General features: G+C 42.7%; 2 protein-coding genes and 1 pseudogene across 2 annotated transcripts; all 3 read left to right on the forward strand.

The window, feature by feature from the left end:
* Positions 1-1621: 1621 nt before the first annotated feature.
* On the forward strand, positions 1622-2907 carry LOC108111263 (annotated as a pseudogene).
* Positions 2908-3419: 512 nt separating this feature from the next.
* On the forward strand, positions 3420-10783 carry LOC108111372 (stearoyl-CoA desaturase 5). Its single transcript, XM_017220804.2, has 6 exons — positions 3420-3594; positions 7890-8305; positions 9065-9195; positions 9257-9648; positions 10107-10282; positions 10346-10783. Exons 2-6 carry the CDS (start codon positions 7891-7893, stop codon positions 10507-10509), a joined length of 1278 nt encoding a protein of 425 aa, XP_017076293.1. The 5' UTR covers positions 3420-3594; position 7890; the 3' UTR covers positions 10510-10783.
* A 135-nt stretch (positions 10784-10918) lies between these two features.
* Positions 10919-12334, forward strand: LOC108111373 (acyl-CoA Delta-12 desaturase). Its single transcript, XM_017220805.2, has 4 exons — positions 10919-11136; positions 11217-11347; positions 11474-11679; positions 11736-12334. The coding sequence occupies exons 1-4, from the start codon at positions 10971-10973 to the stop codon at positions 12235-12237; spliced, it is 1005 nt and encodes a 334-aa protein (XP_017076294.2). The 5' UTR covers positions 10919-10970; the 3' UTR covers positions 12238-12334.
* Positions 12335-13621: the final 1287 nt, after the last annotated feature.

Consider the following 13621-nt stretch of genomic DNA (forward strand, 5'->3'; position numbering starts at 1 on the left):
CGAATCAATATCAGCAATGAACCATGAAAGTTAGTGCACGCATTATCGCATGCAAATAGAACAAAATATATTACCAAAAAAGGCAAGGAATTCTTTTTCATTATATAATTTAAAAGCGATAAACAATACCATTATAAGCAATTGATAGAATATTTTTAAACGGCAAGCAATGTGTATAAAATAAGAACATTTTTTTGAAAAGGGGAGATAAGTCTGTTGCTGTTGTAGGAAGTTTATCAGTTTATCGGTTCATCGGCTATAAGTTCTACACTTCTCAGTGCACCTTTAGTATTTATAAGGGGTGTACTCGGAGGGGGATCCACTATGCGTCGAACCAAGCAATCAGCACGAGACTATTCCAGTTGGCTAAAGTTGCCGTTCCACGATGACTGCCGTGGGCCAGACACTGGCTGATAAGCCCCAGATAAACCCGCTGTTTAGTTACTATATCAACTACCGAGCTCCCTGTGAGTGCTCGCTCGATGATCGCACAAGTATCGCCAAAGAATTTCTAGCCTCGCTGAGTTTTCTATATTTATCCAGAGCTAACGTTACATCATTTCTCCTCCTCCCACTGTAGACGTTTTCCGAAAGCAAGCAATAAATTATGAATATTACTGGAGGGAGATGAATTTCATTGGAGGGAAAGGAAGGCGGGATCGGATTCTATTTATAACTTTAAATTTTGGTGGTTATCTGAGTGGAATTTAAGTACTAATTTCTTAAGTTGCGATAACAACGATGTTTCGTTTCCGGCTTGGACTTAACAAAGTTTATTTCCAGCATAAAAACCTAAACGAAAATCTACATTATTATCTCTAGACAAAACATGAAAACACCAGAAAAGCAGATAAAAACGACACGGCGATACCGATGCTATTGGCAACAAACAAAAAAGAGAGAAGTAGTTTTTCCTCTCTCACCTCTCTGGGAAAGTGGGCCAGTTAGAAATGAAAGCGTTTGGGAACTTGGCCGATATTTACAGCTCTGGGATCTCAAGCGATGACGAAATGCCGCGCTCACAGCCCACCACTCGTATACGTGTTGTGGGTTCCCTCTTAGCCACTCGCATTGAGTATACAACCCGTTGCCGGCTTCGTTCGCGCGATTGTTGCTGCTCAGCCGACGTCTGCGCCGGCGTGTGCGCCAACATCAATAGTTCTGCCAGCGTTGACACCTACTCACTGTGGAATACACTACACACTTATGGTCACTGTGATTAGTTCTCCAACAGAGAGAAGAAATGGAAAATTAATTTTGGTAGAAAAATGTTGAAGAGTTGAAATTTTGGTTAGGTTTTTATAATGTTACTCTTTTTTGGATGTTTAAAAACTTAGATAGCTGGTTTGATAAGATTCAAACAAATATGATATTATTATTTATTCATATCTAATAACTTATATAATTCTATAATAAACTTAACTCCCAACCTTCGCCAGTTAAGATAAATATACATCTCGATGTCAACATATGTTTAGGACGATTTACGATTTACTTTTGGATAGATTAGATAAATTTTGGTAAGCTGTTTATATCATCATCCTCATTAAGCTTATCGCACGCCTAATTCTGCATTAAAAGGGTGAAGAAACCTATGTCGCCAGTTAGTCTGGGATAGTAATTACTTAAAATTAGCCAAAATGAAATTGCTCGTCTCGGTTTTACTTTGCGTACTGATTTCTCAAGAGGCCAAAGCCTATTGTAAGTCTAAATTGTGGTCATTCTATTACGGTTGATTATCCTTTTTCATATTTCATATAACTAACAGCTACGCCATGTCAAAGAAAAAACCAGGAAGTCGGATATTGTATGCCCATTAAAGAGTGCCGGAGCAAGTCCTCACGGCAAGCGAATGGATTAATCGATTCGGGAAAGTTGTTTTTCCATTCCTCTCAATGTGAATCTGGTGCAAATGGTATCTACTTGGTCTGCTGCATTCAGCCTCAGGAAAAAAGCGGCAGAATTATAAATTTGCTCCCACAACCGCCTACCTGCGGAGGATTGTTGTTCTGACACAGGATCTTCGGTGGAATGGAAGCCGACCTAAATGAATTTCCTTGGCTGGTCTTATTGGAGTACCGAAAATGGGGTGGAAGTGATCTGACCACCAACTGTGCGGGTTCACTCATTAACCACCGCTATGTCCTTACAGCTGCCCACTGTCTGAAAGGAAAGAATGTGCGAAATATCGGCAAACTGTGAGTGAAAAATTTGGTCCCTTTAATTTTAATTTAATTTGGTCTGGTTTTGCGAAGTGCTTCTGTGAGATTGGGTGAACATGACACCAGTACCGATGTGGATTGCTCCGTTGGTGGAGGAAAGTGTGCTAAGAAGTTTCAGCGAATGGGAATCGAGAAGATCGTAGCTCACGAACTGTATACTAGAATGCATCACAATATGTACAACGATATAGGACTGATTCGCTTGGACCAGAATGTTATCTATTCGGAATCTATTCAGCCCATTTGCCTACCCAGAGCGGTGGGTTGGGCACAGAGGTATTCCGGCCAACCATTAACCGTCGCGGGTTGGGGTAAAACTGAAAATAAGGATCGCAGTCCTACCAAGCAAAAAGTCGTGATAGGCTACGTACTGTTCAAAGAGTGTCGTCGAACATATCCGTGGATCACGCTCAGTCAAATGTGTGCTGGCGAACATTCCGAGAAGGACAGTTGTGCTGGGGACTCCGGCGGACCACTTATGCACTTTCGTAATGGAGTTGGATTTCTAGAGGGTATCGTGTCTTTTGGCTACGGTTGCGGCATAAAAGATGTGCCTGGTGTCTACACAGACGTGTATGCCTACGACAGCTGGATCAGGGATAATGTAAGGGCTGGTGAAGGGGAATACGTAGATATCATAGTGGAAGAAAGCGTCGAAGACAACAATATATATCCGTTAAATTGAAAATAAATAAATGTACTAAAAATATTTGAAACGGTTAATTAGATGACAACGTAAGTCGTCCAAAGTTAATTTAAGTGGGTACGCAAAGTAAAAGTTTCTCCAATAAGGAAGGGCACCTACAGTTCTCCTACACCCCACAGATTTTCCTGGAAGTTGGTCATGTCTCGAAGCGGCAGCATTGACTTTGAACCGAGCGTTGTTTGTGTAATGTTTACGGAATGTGTGAGCACAACAGAGAATGGCAAATAGAGTGGGTGGACCGAAAGGGGGAGGGATGGGTTAGCAGGGTTGGGCGTAGAATGGTAGATAATAACTGTGGACGCAGCCAAGCGACAAAAAATAAACTACAAATTGAATGGTATCCACCTCGGTCGACGTCGCAGTCGCAGCCGTCGTCGCTGCTGCTGATAGTTCTGGGTGCCACTAAAGCTGCGCCGCCGACGCCGGCCGCGTCGCTGGCAGCACGCGCTCTTTTGGATGTAAAATGTCGACCGTATTCAGCGGGCGTCGTTAGTCACTTGAGTTCGTTCGCCTGGTCAAGAACAGCGGAGAAAAGAAAGCGAAGCGAGGAGAGAGTGCGAAGCGCGAAGAATCCCGGCGTATCCGTATCCCAAAGATCAGTAGATCCAAAGTTTCCGTCGCAGTCTCGCGAATTCCAGTAACCCAAATTCCCGAACCACACCAAAAGTAGGTTTGCAACGAGTGATCGCCATCTGTTTAAACGCGGAATCGCGTTGTGTTTTTTTTCAACTCCCTAGGGAACTGACATTCCAATTCCAATATTCATAACTTTCTTACAACCTGAATCCTATGTTTTGGAAACTCAGTAACAGCGACATGGAGGAGTTCCCATTAATCAGTCCACTCTCACCTTTAGCACTGTTTGAGTGGTATTCCCAATCCCAGTTCCAGTTCCAATTCCGATTCCCAGCCCCCTCTTCAAACACATAGCTCACATGCAAATTGTAACCCAATTGTTTGCTCATTTCTGTCATTACCAGCGTCGATTAGGGGGAGTGGATGGGGAGTTTGGTGGGAGTCAACAGAGCGAGTAACATGCACACACCAAAGCCGGAAAAGTGCCTCCCCCAAAACCTCCAGAAGAACCTCCCCCAGGTGTTAGCTCTAGGACTGTATACACATTATTATCCCTCACGATTTGATTGTCGCGACACGCGTTGACCCACATCAATAGAGCGACCAAAACCGACAGACTAACTAAGGTTACCCTTTTGAGGAAGGGGTCTCCAAAACACAAACAACACACGAGCAGTAAATTCCCAGTAATTTGCGGAAAGAAATAATGAATAGTTCATAAACTACACTTCATTTCATGAAACTGTTTAATGAAGTGTCTACGAATGAAGGAGTTTCCAAGTTAGCCAAGTGCCTTCCTTATTGCTAATGTTGTGGTAAACTCTTTTTTTGTGATTTTCCAACTTGTTCATGTAAATGCTATTCCTCGAGTTTTCTTCTATTCATTAAATCTATGTTTTAAAATTAGTCATCTCACTCCGCCATATTTATACATTTTTAAGTTTCGCTTTCTTGGTAAATCGGTGCATACATAGGCTTCAATTGTTAACTAAACTAAATATTATTATTTGATTTGTTTATCTGTTCCGGTTAAACATTTATCACCGATGTGGCCAGCAGCTCAATAAGCAAACTTAAATAAAAAGTGATTCTCAAAACCATATTCGACCCGTGAATTCCTTAGAACCCGTTATCGCCACCCTGTTCATGAAACAAACAACATGCCATATCCCTTATACTCGTACCATCCCCGTCCAATTTTTAACGGAAGAAAAACTTTTAAGGCTTGTTCGATCTATTTATTTGTTAATTTAAATAAAATGCATAATCATAAAAGTCAGTAATTACACATTTCTGTTAAACTTATGCTTGTTAATTCCAGTCTGTGTTGCTTTAAGAGACCTAATTGCCTTTAAAATATATTCCACTTTTAATTAGGCAGGGTTCTTTCCCCCAGTGTAAGCATAGTTTGCCAGCGATCTGGTCTGAATTATCTTCAGATTGCGAGTGCCTTCAATTACCCCACGACCATTAAAAGCTCTAATTAAAGGTGGCAGCCGGGCAACAAGTGGCTACGCGATACTTGATCTCTTGCCGTTGCTCTATTAGTTCGTAGTGCTGGGAAATCTGCGAGGTTTTCTCTCAATAGAACACCAAAAGCTCTGCTAGCTGTCATTGGCATGGAAAATTTCCAATAAAATTCGGCATTTTGGCATTAAAATCGCTCGGTGAGTGTCGATATAGGAAAATAGTTGGTGATATGACGACGTGCGAGCCATCAGGCAATTAGCCATGTCTGAGGAGTATAGAAATCGGAGGGGAGTACGGGAATTGGAAATCGGGCCCGAAGAACCACTCGATGGGCGGTCAGCTTTATCGTTGGCACTGCAAACGAAAAATGAAAACACTCCAGAGAGAACGGGGCGAGTGCCAATAAAATAGTGGCTAACTGAAGGGGAGGGCCAGCTAGGGGTGGGTAGTATGTTTATTATTATTTATTATTGGGCGAAATAGATTGTTTTTTATGCCCCGGCTGCAGTGCGTTGCCAAGTTGCCGGGTCGTCGAAAATCGAAATTAGGCAAGCGAGAGGAAGTGGTTCTCTTTTGTATATGGAATTTAATTTATTCATGCTAAAGTCGCGTGCTCTTTGCCAATGAAAATGTTGATCAATTCTTGTGACAGCGTTCGTCAGTCGTTTCTGCTCGCATTCCCCCGCCAGATAGACCATAACCCCCGATTTATTCCTCCCTCTTTCCAATTAGCGTGCGTGGCTACATTTTCTAATTAAAAGATGGGGCGTGTTTGGAGCCCCCAACTGTGCCGAAACAAAATCGAAACCCCTCCCCGTCTGCTAAATTATCAATATGTAAATTGCTCAGACTCCCCTCCAATCTTATCTCTTTCTGGGACTTACGTAAGGGGAGCAACTCCTCGGCACCCCCATTACTCATGCCACTTTGAACACCTGGAGGGGTCAGGCAGCAAGTGAATCACGTCTGTAATCTTCGCACTTGGAGTATTTGCAATGGTCGATAGGTTCTTATCAAAGCTCTTAACCCGAAATTTTGAATGAATCAAGTGACGAAGGCGGAGGCGGGTAAGAGGAGGGGCTGTGGATGAGGTCCGGTTGGGAAAATGTGGGCCAGGTGCGCCAGGTGTGCACTGCTTATCAGCCGGGCAATAAGCCATCACACACGCACGAGAAATGGATCGACCATTCCCCATGCGCCGAAAGTGGTAGGAAATGTTCTGCGGGGGCGTCGACTATACGACTATACCCAGTATTCAGCGAGTCCAAAGGTATATGGCTTTCGGGTGGGAGTGTGACACTGTGAAATTCACAGCTCGGCAATTTACGATTGCAATTCTCAGCTACTCATGCAAATGTTTCAAAATCAACCGTCATTACGGCGAACTTTTTATCAGAAAGAATGGAATCTTTTGAAGACTGGTAGCAACGAAGTATAACAATAATCGGATCATGGATTTATTAGGAAATTTATGAATCTTAAAGAATTTTGTTTTTGAAGGTGCTTATATTTTCTGATTTCATATAGGGTGCTTTCGTTTTTCAGTCTTAGAAATTCATAAGTTGTGCTATGTTTGTTTTCTCAGCTGGCCAAGCGATTTAGATGTGTTTAAAAAACTATTTACGATTTTCTCACTTCCCACGAATATATATTTCACATTGGCAAATTTGTAATAAGATTTTACTTTTGAATGATAGAAGAAGAGCAAGTCTTGTAAGTTTATTGATTTTTCTATAACTTTGATAACTTTATATAATTTTTAGGTAATTTTAATATTTCTTCAGCTAGTAGCGAAGAATTTACTTCATGTGCTAATGAATTTAAGTTTTTTTCACTATAAAATATCTTGGAAAAGAGATACCTTTCAGTGGAAAACAGGCCTACTATGCAGACCCACTTGATATACATATATTTATTGGTAGTAAGGGTAGAGGTGTTTAGATAAGGAAACTATGGAGCAATCGGGCACCAGAGATTAGGAACTGCCGAAATCCCGGCAATTTGTAGAACCCAATGACAGAGCAAAACATCCACCTCGAGTGCCACACTATCCATCATGCAATTAGTTTGAGTTTTGTCCACCTGCGTGGTTCGTGGCTCGCAGATCCACCTGTGAACCACCTGCCGATGAATCACTGTTGTTGTGACTTAATGGCCTCTTTTGTGGGTGGCCATAATAATGTAGTTTAGTTCTATTTGTTTTTGCCCAGATAGTGGCCAACTTGCAGATCGGTGATTGCAACATGGAACTCGGCAGGCGATAAGCTGCGATAACGCCGACCCTGAGTGCCGGCGAACAGCGATCCGTGTCCATAAACAAACGGAACTCTGTTAATATCAAGAGCAAACCCTTTGGATCTGAGGGGCGGTGTTCGGAGGTGGGGCGTGGCACGTGAGGCCGGCAACAGATTTCACACCAATTACAGTCGAAACTCTCTGAAAGGCCTGCTAATAGTGCGCGGCTATAATAGTCCTAAACATCAATTAGCAAGTCTCTGGGGATTTGTTTTGATACTACAGCGAGAAAAATTCTATTGTAGATGATGGGCTCTTTAAACTCATAACTAGTTTAACAGTCAACAGTAAATATTTAACTTCTGAAAGGTTTATTAGCCTCCGGTTCTTTGCTTAGATATTACTCATTGTGGGCTAAAAGTTGCCTCTTTGATTAGATTTTATCTCAAGATCAGCAGATAACAATATTGAATAGCAATCATTGTCATAAAAAAATCAACTTAAATTCTTCAAAGCAACTCACAATACCGCGAATGAGTAATATTTCTGACTTTACCATATGAAAAATCGATCTAAGAAGCCACCTACCCAAGAATATTATTGGATTGTGGATTATTAAATTAATATTTTTAATTTGAATTTTATAAATAAAAACTTACTAATTATTTTTTTGATTGCAGCATGTGCCTTTCATCCCCAATTCCCGGCCAAAAACAGGGGCAGGCTGTGGGCCACTGCAACGGATCCTGCAGCCTGGACAGGAATGGCAATCGCACAGCAGCCACCAGTGTTCCGAACGCAGGAGAGCTGAAGCACAGAACCCATGCCACAGAAGCTACATCACACACCCTTATCACAGATGAGGACAATCTTGGATACAAGGAGGAGAATGCTGTCTACAAGGAGAACGCCCTCGAGCAGCAGAAGTTGCTGCAGGCACAGGAGCAGAAGCTAAAGGATTCCCAACAGGAGGAGGAGGAGGAGTACCACCCACAGATCAGATGGCCAGATTTGGGAGCTCAGGCTTTCCTACACATCGGGGCCCTTTATGGATTATACCAGCTCTTCTACGCGAACTTCTACACATTCCTCTGGGGTGAGTGTCCACTGTTTACCCTGAGTAATTAGCATCTGGATAGCAAATGTGTTGCCACCCCTGCAAACTGGTCACCAATCTCCGTAATTGCATCTGCCAACATGCAAACACAGTTTCAATAGTGCGGCATTAACTATTTTGTAACCCAACGCCAGTTGCTGGTAACTGGGCCAAGTTAAATTGGCTGTCTGTATTACAAATCCCTTTGGGTGGGGTAATCATTGAGTTATAAATGTAGATACTTAGCAGATAGTAATTAAGGAATCATAATATTTAAAGTAAAGGATAGAGACTCTGGAGAACAAAAAGTTTAAATATTGAATTTTAAACAATGTTATTTTGTAAAGTTTTTCTCCAAGATGACTCAAGGCGTGGAAATCTGAGTAGGTTAATGTTATGCAATAGGTAAACAACCATAAAGTTGTATTTGCATGCATATTCTGGCTCATGAACTTTGACCGCTAGCAATTAAAGTTAACGAACGCTTCAATTGCTCGCTCGATAGAATTCGGTGGTGATCGAACCATAGGAAAGAGCGGGAACGCTTCCCGACCGACCAAATAGGCCACCCCGAAGAACGGGGGGAATAGATAGATATGTATATTTAGAGCCCGGTGTTGTGTCATCCGTTGAGCAAATCAAGCGAGAAACGTCACCAGCCATCATGAAACTATTTAGATGGGTTGGGGTATATATATATAGTATATGTATGTTTTGTTTGTTTGTTTAGACAATGACATCCGTCTATTCTTCTTTCAGTGGTGGTCACCGTTTGGGTCTCAGGAATTGGAATAACGGCGGGAGCACATCGTCTGTGGTCGCACAAATCCTATACGGCATCGCTTCCCCTGAGGATTCTGCTGGCATTTGCCTTTTCGATTGCCGGCCAGGTGGGTGTTGAATATAAAATTCCCCTTTCAAAGAATATCTAAATATTTCTTTAACTTTCAGAGAGATGCCTATACGTGGGCCCTAGATCATAGGATACATCACAAGTTCTCGGAAACCGATGCCGATCCGCATAATGCCAAACGTGGCTTCTTCTTCGCCCACGTGGGCTGGCTCTTTCTCACTCCCCATCCCAAGGTGGTGGCCAAGAGGAAGGTCATTGACATGTCTGATCTGGAGGCTGATGCCGTTTGCATGTTCCAGAGGAAGTACTACATCCCCCTCTTCGCCCTGTGCTCTATCATCCTGCCGGTGGCTGTGCCCTGGTATTTCTGGAACGAGGACCTCTGGATGTCCTTCTGGATCAACTTCAATATGCGATTCACTTGGACCCTCAATGTGGCCTTCTTCGTGAACAGCGTGGCGCACATGTACGGCAACAAGCCGTACGACAAGTAAGACAGATCACTGTACTTTGCACTGTAATCTAAGGGTGAACCTTTTTGCTTAGCAAAACGTTATTAGCACACGTCCAATATCGCTTGTACTTAATTCCCCTTTTCACAAATTGCTAATTTCTATTTTTTTCAAACAATTATTTATAGTTAAATGAGCTTAGTTCCAGACTATGAGCACTAAAAGTTTATTTATGAACAGTAATTCAGCTTTAATTGGGTAGCAACTCAATTTGATTTACTTTCTATTATTCATTTTCAAACTGCACATATGGACACCTACTTATTTTTTGTTTTAGCTGCCAAACCATAAAATGGCATTTATAAAGAGCAAAAATAATACTTTTCAGTACTGAACATTAATCAAATAGTTTACAACTGAAAAACAATGTATTTTTTAAAAATGAATTCAGTTTTACAACTAAAATACTAACTAATCTCTTTCTACTTTCCTCCAGGAACCTTATGTCCACTGAGGCTCCCATTGTCTCCCTGCTGGCCATGGGAGAAGGATGGCACAACTACCACCATGTCTTCCCCTGGGACTACAAGACGGGCGAGTTTGGCAACTACAGCCTCAACATCACCACTGGTTTCATCGACTTTTGCGCCTGGCTGGGCCTGGCCAAAGGACGTAAGTTCCCTGTTATTTCCCCATGAATCCATACGTATATTCATTCAATATTCCTCTCTTAAGGTAAATCTGTATCCCCCGACATGGTCTTGAGGAGAGCCAGGAAATGCGGAGATGGAACACGCTTCCTGGACGACGAGTTTGCCCACAAGGATCAGGTGTGGGGCTTCGGGGACAAAGACATTCCCCGCGAGGATATCGTAGAGCTGGCCAAGATGCAAAACTAAGCGAGGCCATGTATTATGTATTCAGCCTGTGGTTTTCCTAGTATTAAGTTTGTAGCACCAAGCCATGCCTTATGCTCTGTTTACACGATCTGGGCCTTCATTTGAGACTTTTAGAGATTTCCAATGAACACTCAGACCCTTTGAACTAGACATTTGACCCATCAACCATCCCATCCCACCCCAGATCACTAGGATCGTCGTGTAGGGACGCTAATCTCCCATCGTTGCTTTCGTTACTTACCTGCGGGTCAATAAACTATGTTTTGTATTATAACACCGCTCGACTCTGGACACCCTTGGGTATATGGAGCTAATGCATATGCGAGTGGTCTATGAATAATCCAATACCCTTGCCTCATTGGTTTTCGGAATTATGGCGGGTTTTCAGTTCAGTTTTGGCTGCCGAAAAGCGAGGAACCTCTTGGGATACAGGATAGGAAATCGGAATTAAGGAACTTACCATGGAGAAAACTAAAGAAAAGGAAAAGGATCAGGTTGGGGACTCTATCCACAAGAAGCGCGATGCCATCTGGCCATTGGTTCTTTTCTATATCCACGTGAACATCCTTGGGATATATGGGATTTACATTCTGCTCACTAGCGCTTCGTGGGCCACGATTTTATTTAGTGAGTTCGACAGGTTAATCAGCTCCACGTGCCGCCTATTGATTTGAATGCTATTTAACCCCAAATTCCCTCCACACTAGCTGCTGTCTTAACCCTCCTGGGCACTTTGGGCGTGACAGTGGGTGTTCATCGTCTTTGGGCGCACAGGACCTTCACCGCCTCCAAGCCCTTGAAGGTTTTTCTCATGTTCTGCCAGACGACTGCCGGGCAGGTGGGTTAATCCCTCTTAAGTTTTTACCCACTACACCTATGGTAAAAGCTTTTGAATTAAGTTTTTACCTGAGACATAAACCCCTTAGCTTATGCTTTTACCTGTTGCTTGTTTGTTCCGGTTCAGGGCTCCATCTATAGTGTGGTTCAGGCCCATCGACTGCACCATGCTAAGTTTCAGGAGGATGAGGATCCGTACTACAGTAAACACAGTTTTATGTACGCCCAGGTGCGAGGAGGACTGCTGAAGTATTCGCCACAGCAGGAGGAACTACTCAAGGATGTAGACATGTCGGATCTGGACAGCGATCCTATTGTCATGTTTCAGAAACGGTGGGTTGTTCGTTTTTTCTTAGGTGGTGATTTCAATATTTCGATATATTACTCAGATACTACGTCCTGCTCTACATCTTCCTGAACGTACTGCTTTCGGTAAACACTCCATTCCAGTACTTCGGTGATTCTTTAGCCACTGCCATGTTTGTGGGCTTCTGGCTGCGGAGTCTGATTGTTATCAACCTGGGAAACCTGGTCAACTCATCCCACTTTGTTTGGAGCATCCACAAGGGCTTCAAGCCAACAGACTCGAATAGTATTTTTCTAATAACAAAGAGCTACTGGCCGCAGTATCATTATTTGCTGCCCAGGGATTATCAGAGCGGGGAATTTGGGGACTATGCCTCGGGTATTGGATCTGCCATGATCCGGGTGTTTGCTGCCCTCGATTGGGCCAAGGATCTGAGAACCATTGGTTCCGTGGCCGTGCGTAAGGGACTCACAAATGCAGTGGAAACGGGTCGTCCGATTGTCGAGTGCATCGAGGAAGAGGTGAAGTTAGAGGAAAACGCCCTGCCCACCAATCATTTTCTTAACCGGGAGAAGTTTATGTGAGCGCCTTGCGTCATCGCGTCACTAAAATTATGCGACAAATGGTTGCGACAGTCGTAAAAATAAATTAACCGCCATAGAGATGACGGGGTAGAGTAAACTGAGAGCCTAATTATTGGTCAGCATAAAAAACATGGTAAACATAGGTGCAGTTCGAAGTCCGTGGCATTTTCGTGGGCTGTAATGGAGCTGGAAATGGTGATAGAGTGGGCGTGGCAAGATGCACTTTTCGGTCTTTGTTGCCCAAGAGTAAACGAACTAGCTTACAAATCACAGTTCCGCCTAATTATGCATTTCCAAGCACACAAAACAAAATAATGTATTTCGTAACACAAAAGTCAGATATGTAGGAGTTGTATTAATATTTTTGACCCATTCAGATCATAGCTTTGTTTCCCTAAAACCATTTGAATTTGGATCTAAACGAGATTGGGTAACCATAAATCCATAAGTAAAAGTTTTGCCTTATTTTCTCTTAGTGCACTTATCACCAATTCCGATTCCAAGTTCGAGTTCGCCGCCTTTTCCTGTTTCTTTTTCGATTGTTTACAAATGCCAATTCATTTTGCAATCGGTTCGTTTGCTTTCCCATGCTCGAATCGGTTGGGTATCGGGATTTTCGGCATCAGGTGCCTTTGGGCCTGATTTATGGGTTGCGCCTAATGATTTTATTACCCATACGCAATGTGTGTTCAGTGGCTGTGTCGCTGATTGATTCGTCAATATTGACACCGCACTCAGTGAGTGCCCAGAAGCCTTTTCCCATCCCAGTCCTACGGCTCCTCCGATGTTTGCTCATCAAACTTGGTTTAGGCAAACTTTGCGCCTGACTTGGATCACATCGATCGATGCTAAAGAGCCTGGCCATTCTAATATAATAATCCACCTGGGTGTGAACATTCCACACTAGTCGCAACTCCACTGACTCACTTTTGAGTCGGCCACTTGTACCAATTCCTAATGACTCTGCACTGAAGTGATTACTAATGAATTTGCCTGCTAAAAGCTGCCACACTTAAAACATTTTATGGCTTTAACCATAGATACGTGATTTGTAAATAAAATGCTATGGAAAATAAAACCGTTTACAGGTAATATAAACAAAATATTTTATGACAGAATTTTTCATTATCTTATATATGTTTTGTAACGCCAGCGAAACCACTTTGTGGTTTTAGATACAGCACTATTACTTATTACCAGTTAAAAATAAATCAATGTAAGCTCTTTCTGAGTGTATCCCTATACGCTTTTAGCTGTTTGCGCTGTGGCAGATTTGAGATCTGAGATCCGCTCCGCTCTGTGGCAAATTGCAGTCGCGTAGCGTTCTGCGCTTTGTTTAGTGTTAATTTGTTTTCCATAAACCGACTGAGCGACAGTTGAAGGT

This window comes from Drosophila eugracilis, unplaced genomic scaffold, assembly GCF_018153835.1.
Source record: "Drosophila eugracilis isolate 14026-0451.02 unplaced genomic scaffold, ASM1815383v1 contig_1781, whole genome shotgun sequence".
In the NCBI taxonomy this organism is placed as follows: Eukaryota; Metazoa; Arthropoda; class Insecta; order Diptera; family Drosophilidae; genus Drosophila; species Drosophila eugracilis.

Excerpts from the sequence above, each read along its gene's own strand:
- LOC108111372 (XM_017220804.2), top strand. The coding sequence starts at position 7,891 with ATGTGCCTTTCATCCCCAATTCCCGGCCAAAAACAGGGGCAGGCTGTG. Across the intron at positions 9,196-9,256 it reads CCTTTTCGATTGCCGGCCAG|AGAGATGCCTATACGTGGGC; the intron begins GTGGGTGTTGAA and ends TTTAACTTTCAG. Across the intron at positions 10,283-10,345 it reads GCTGGGCCTGGCCAAAGGAC|GTAAATCTGTATCCCCCGAC; the intron begins GTAAGTTCCCTG and ends TCCTCTCTTAAG.
- LOC108111373 (XM_017220805.2), top strand. The coding sequence starts at position 10,971 with ATGGAGAAAACTAAAGAAAAGGAAAAGGATCAGGTTGGGGACTCTATC. Across the intron at positions 11,348-11,473 it reads GCCAGACGACTGCCGGGCAG|GGCTCCATCTATAGTGTGGT; the intron begins GTGGGTTAATCC and ends GTTCCGGTTCAG. Across the intron at positions 11,680-11,735 it reads ATTGTCATGTTTCAGAAACG|ATACTACGTCCTGCTCTACA; the intron begins GTGGGTTGTTCG and ends TATATTACTCAG.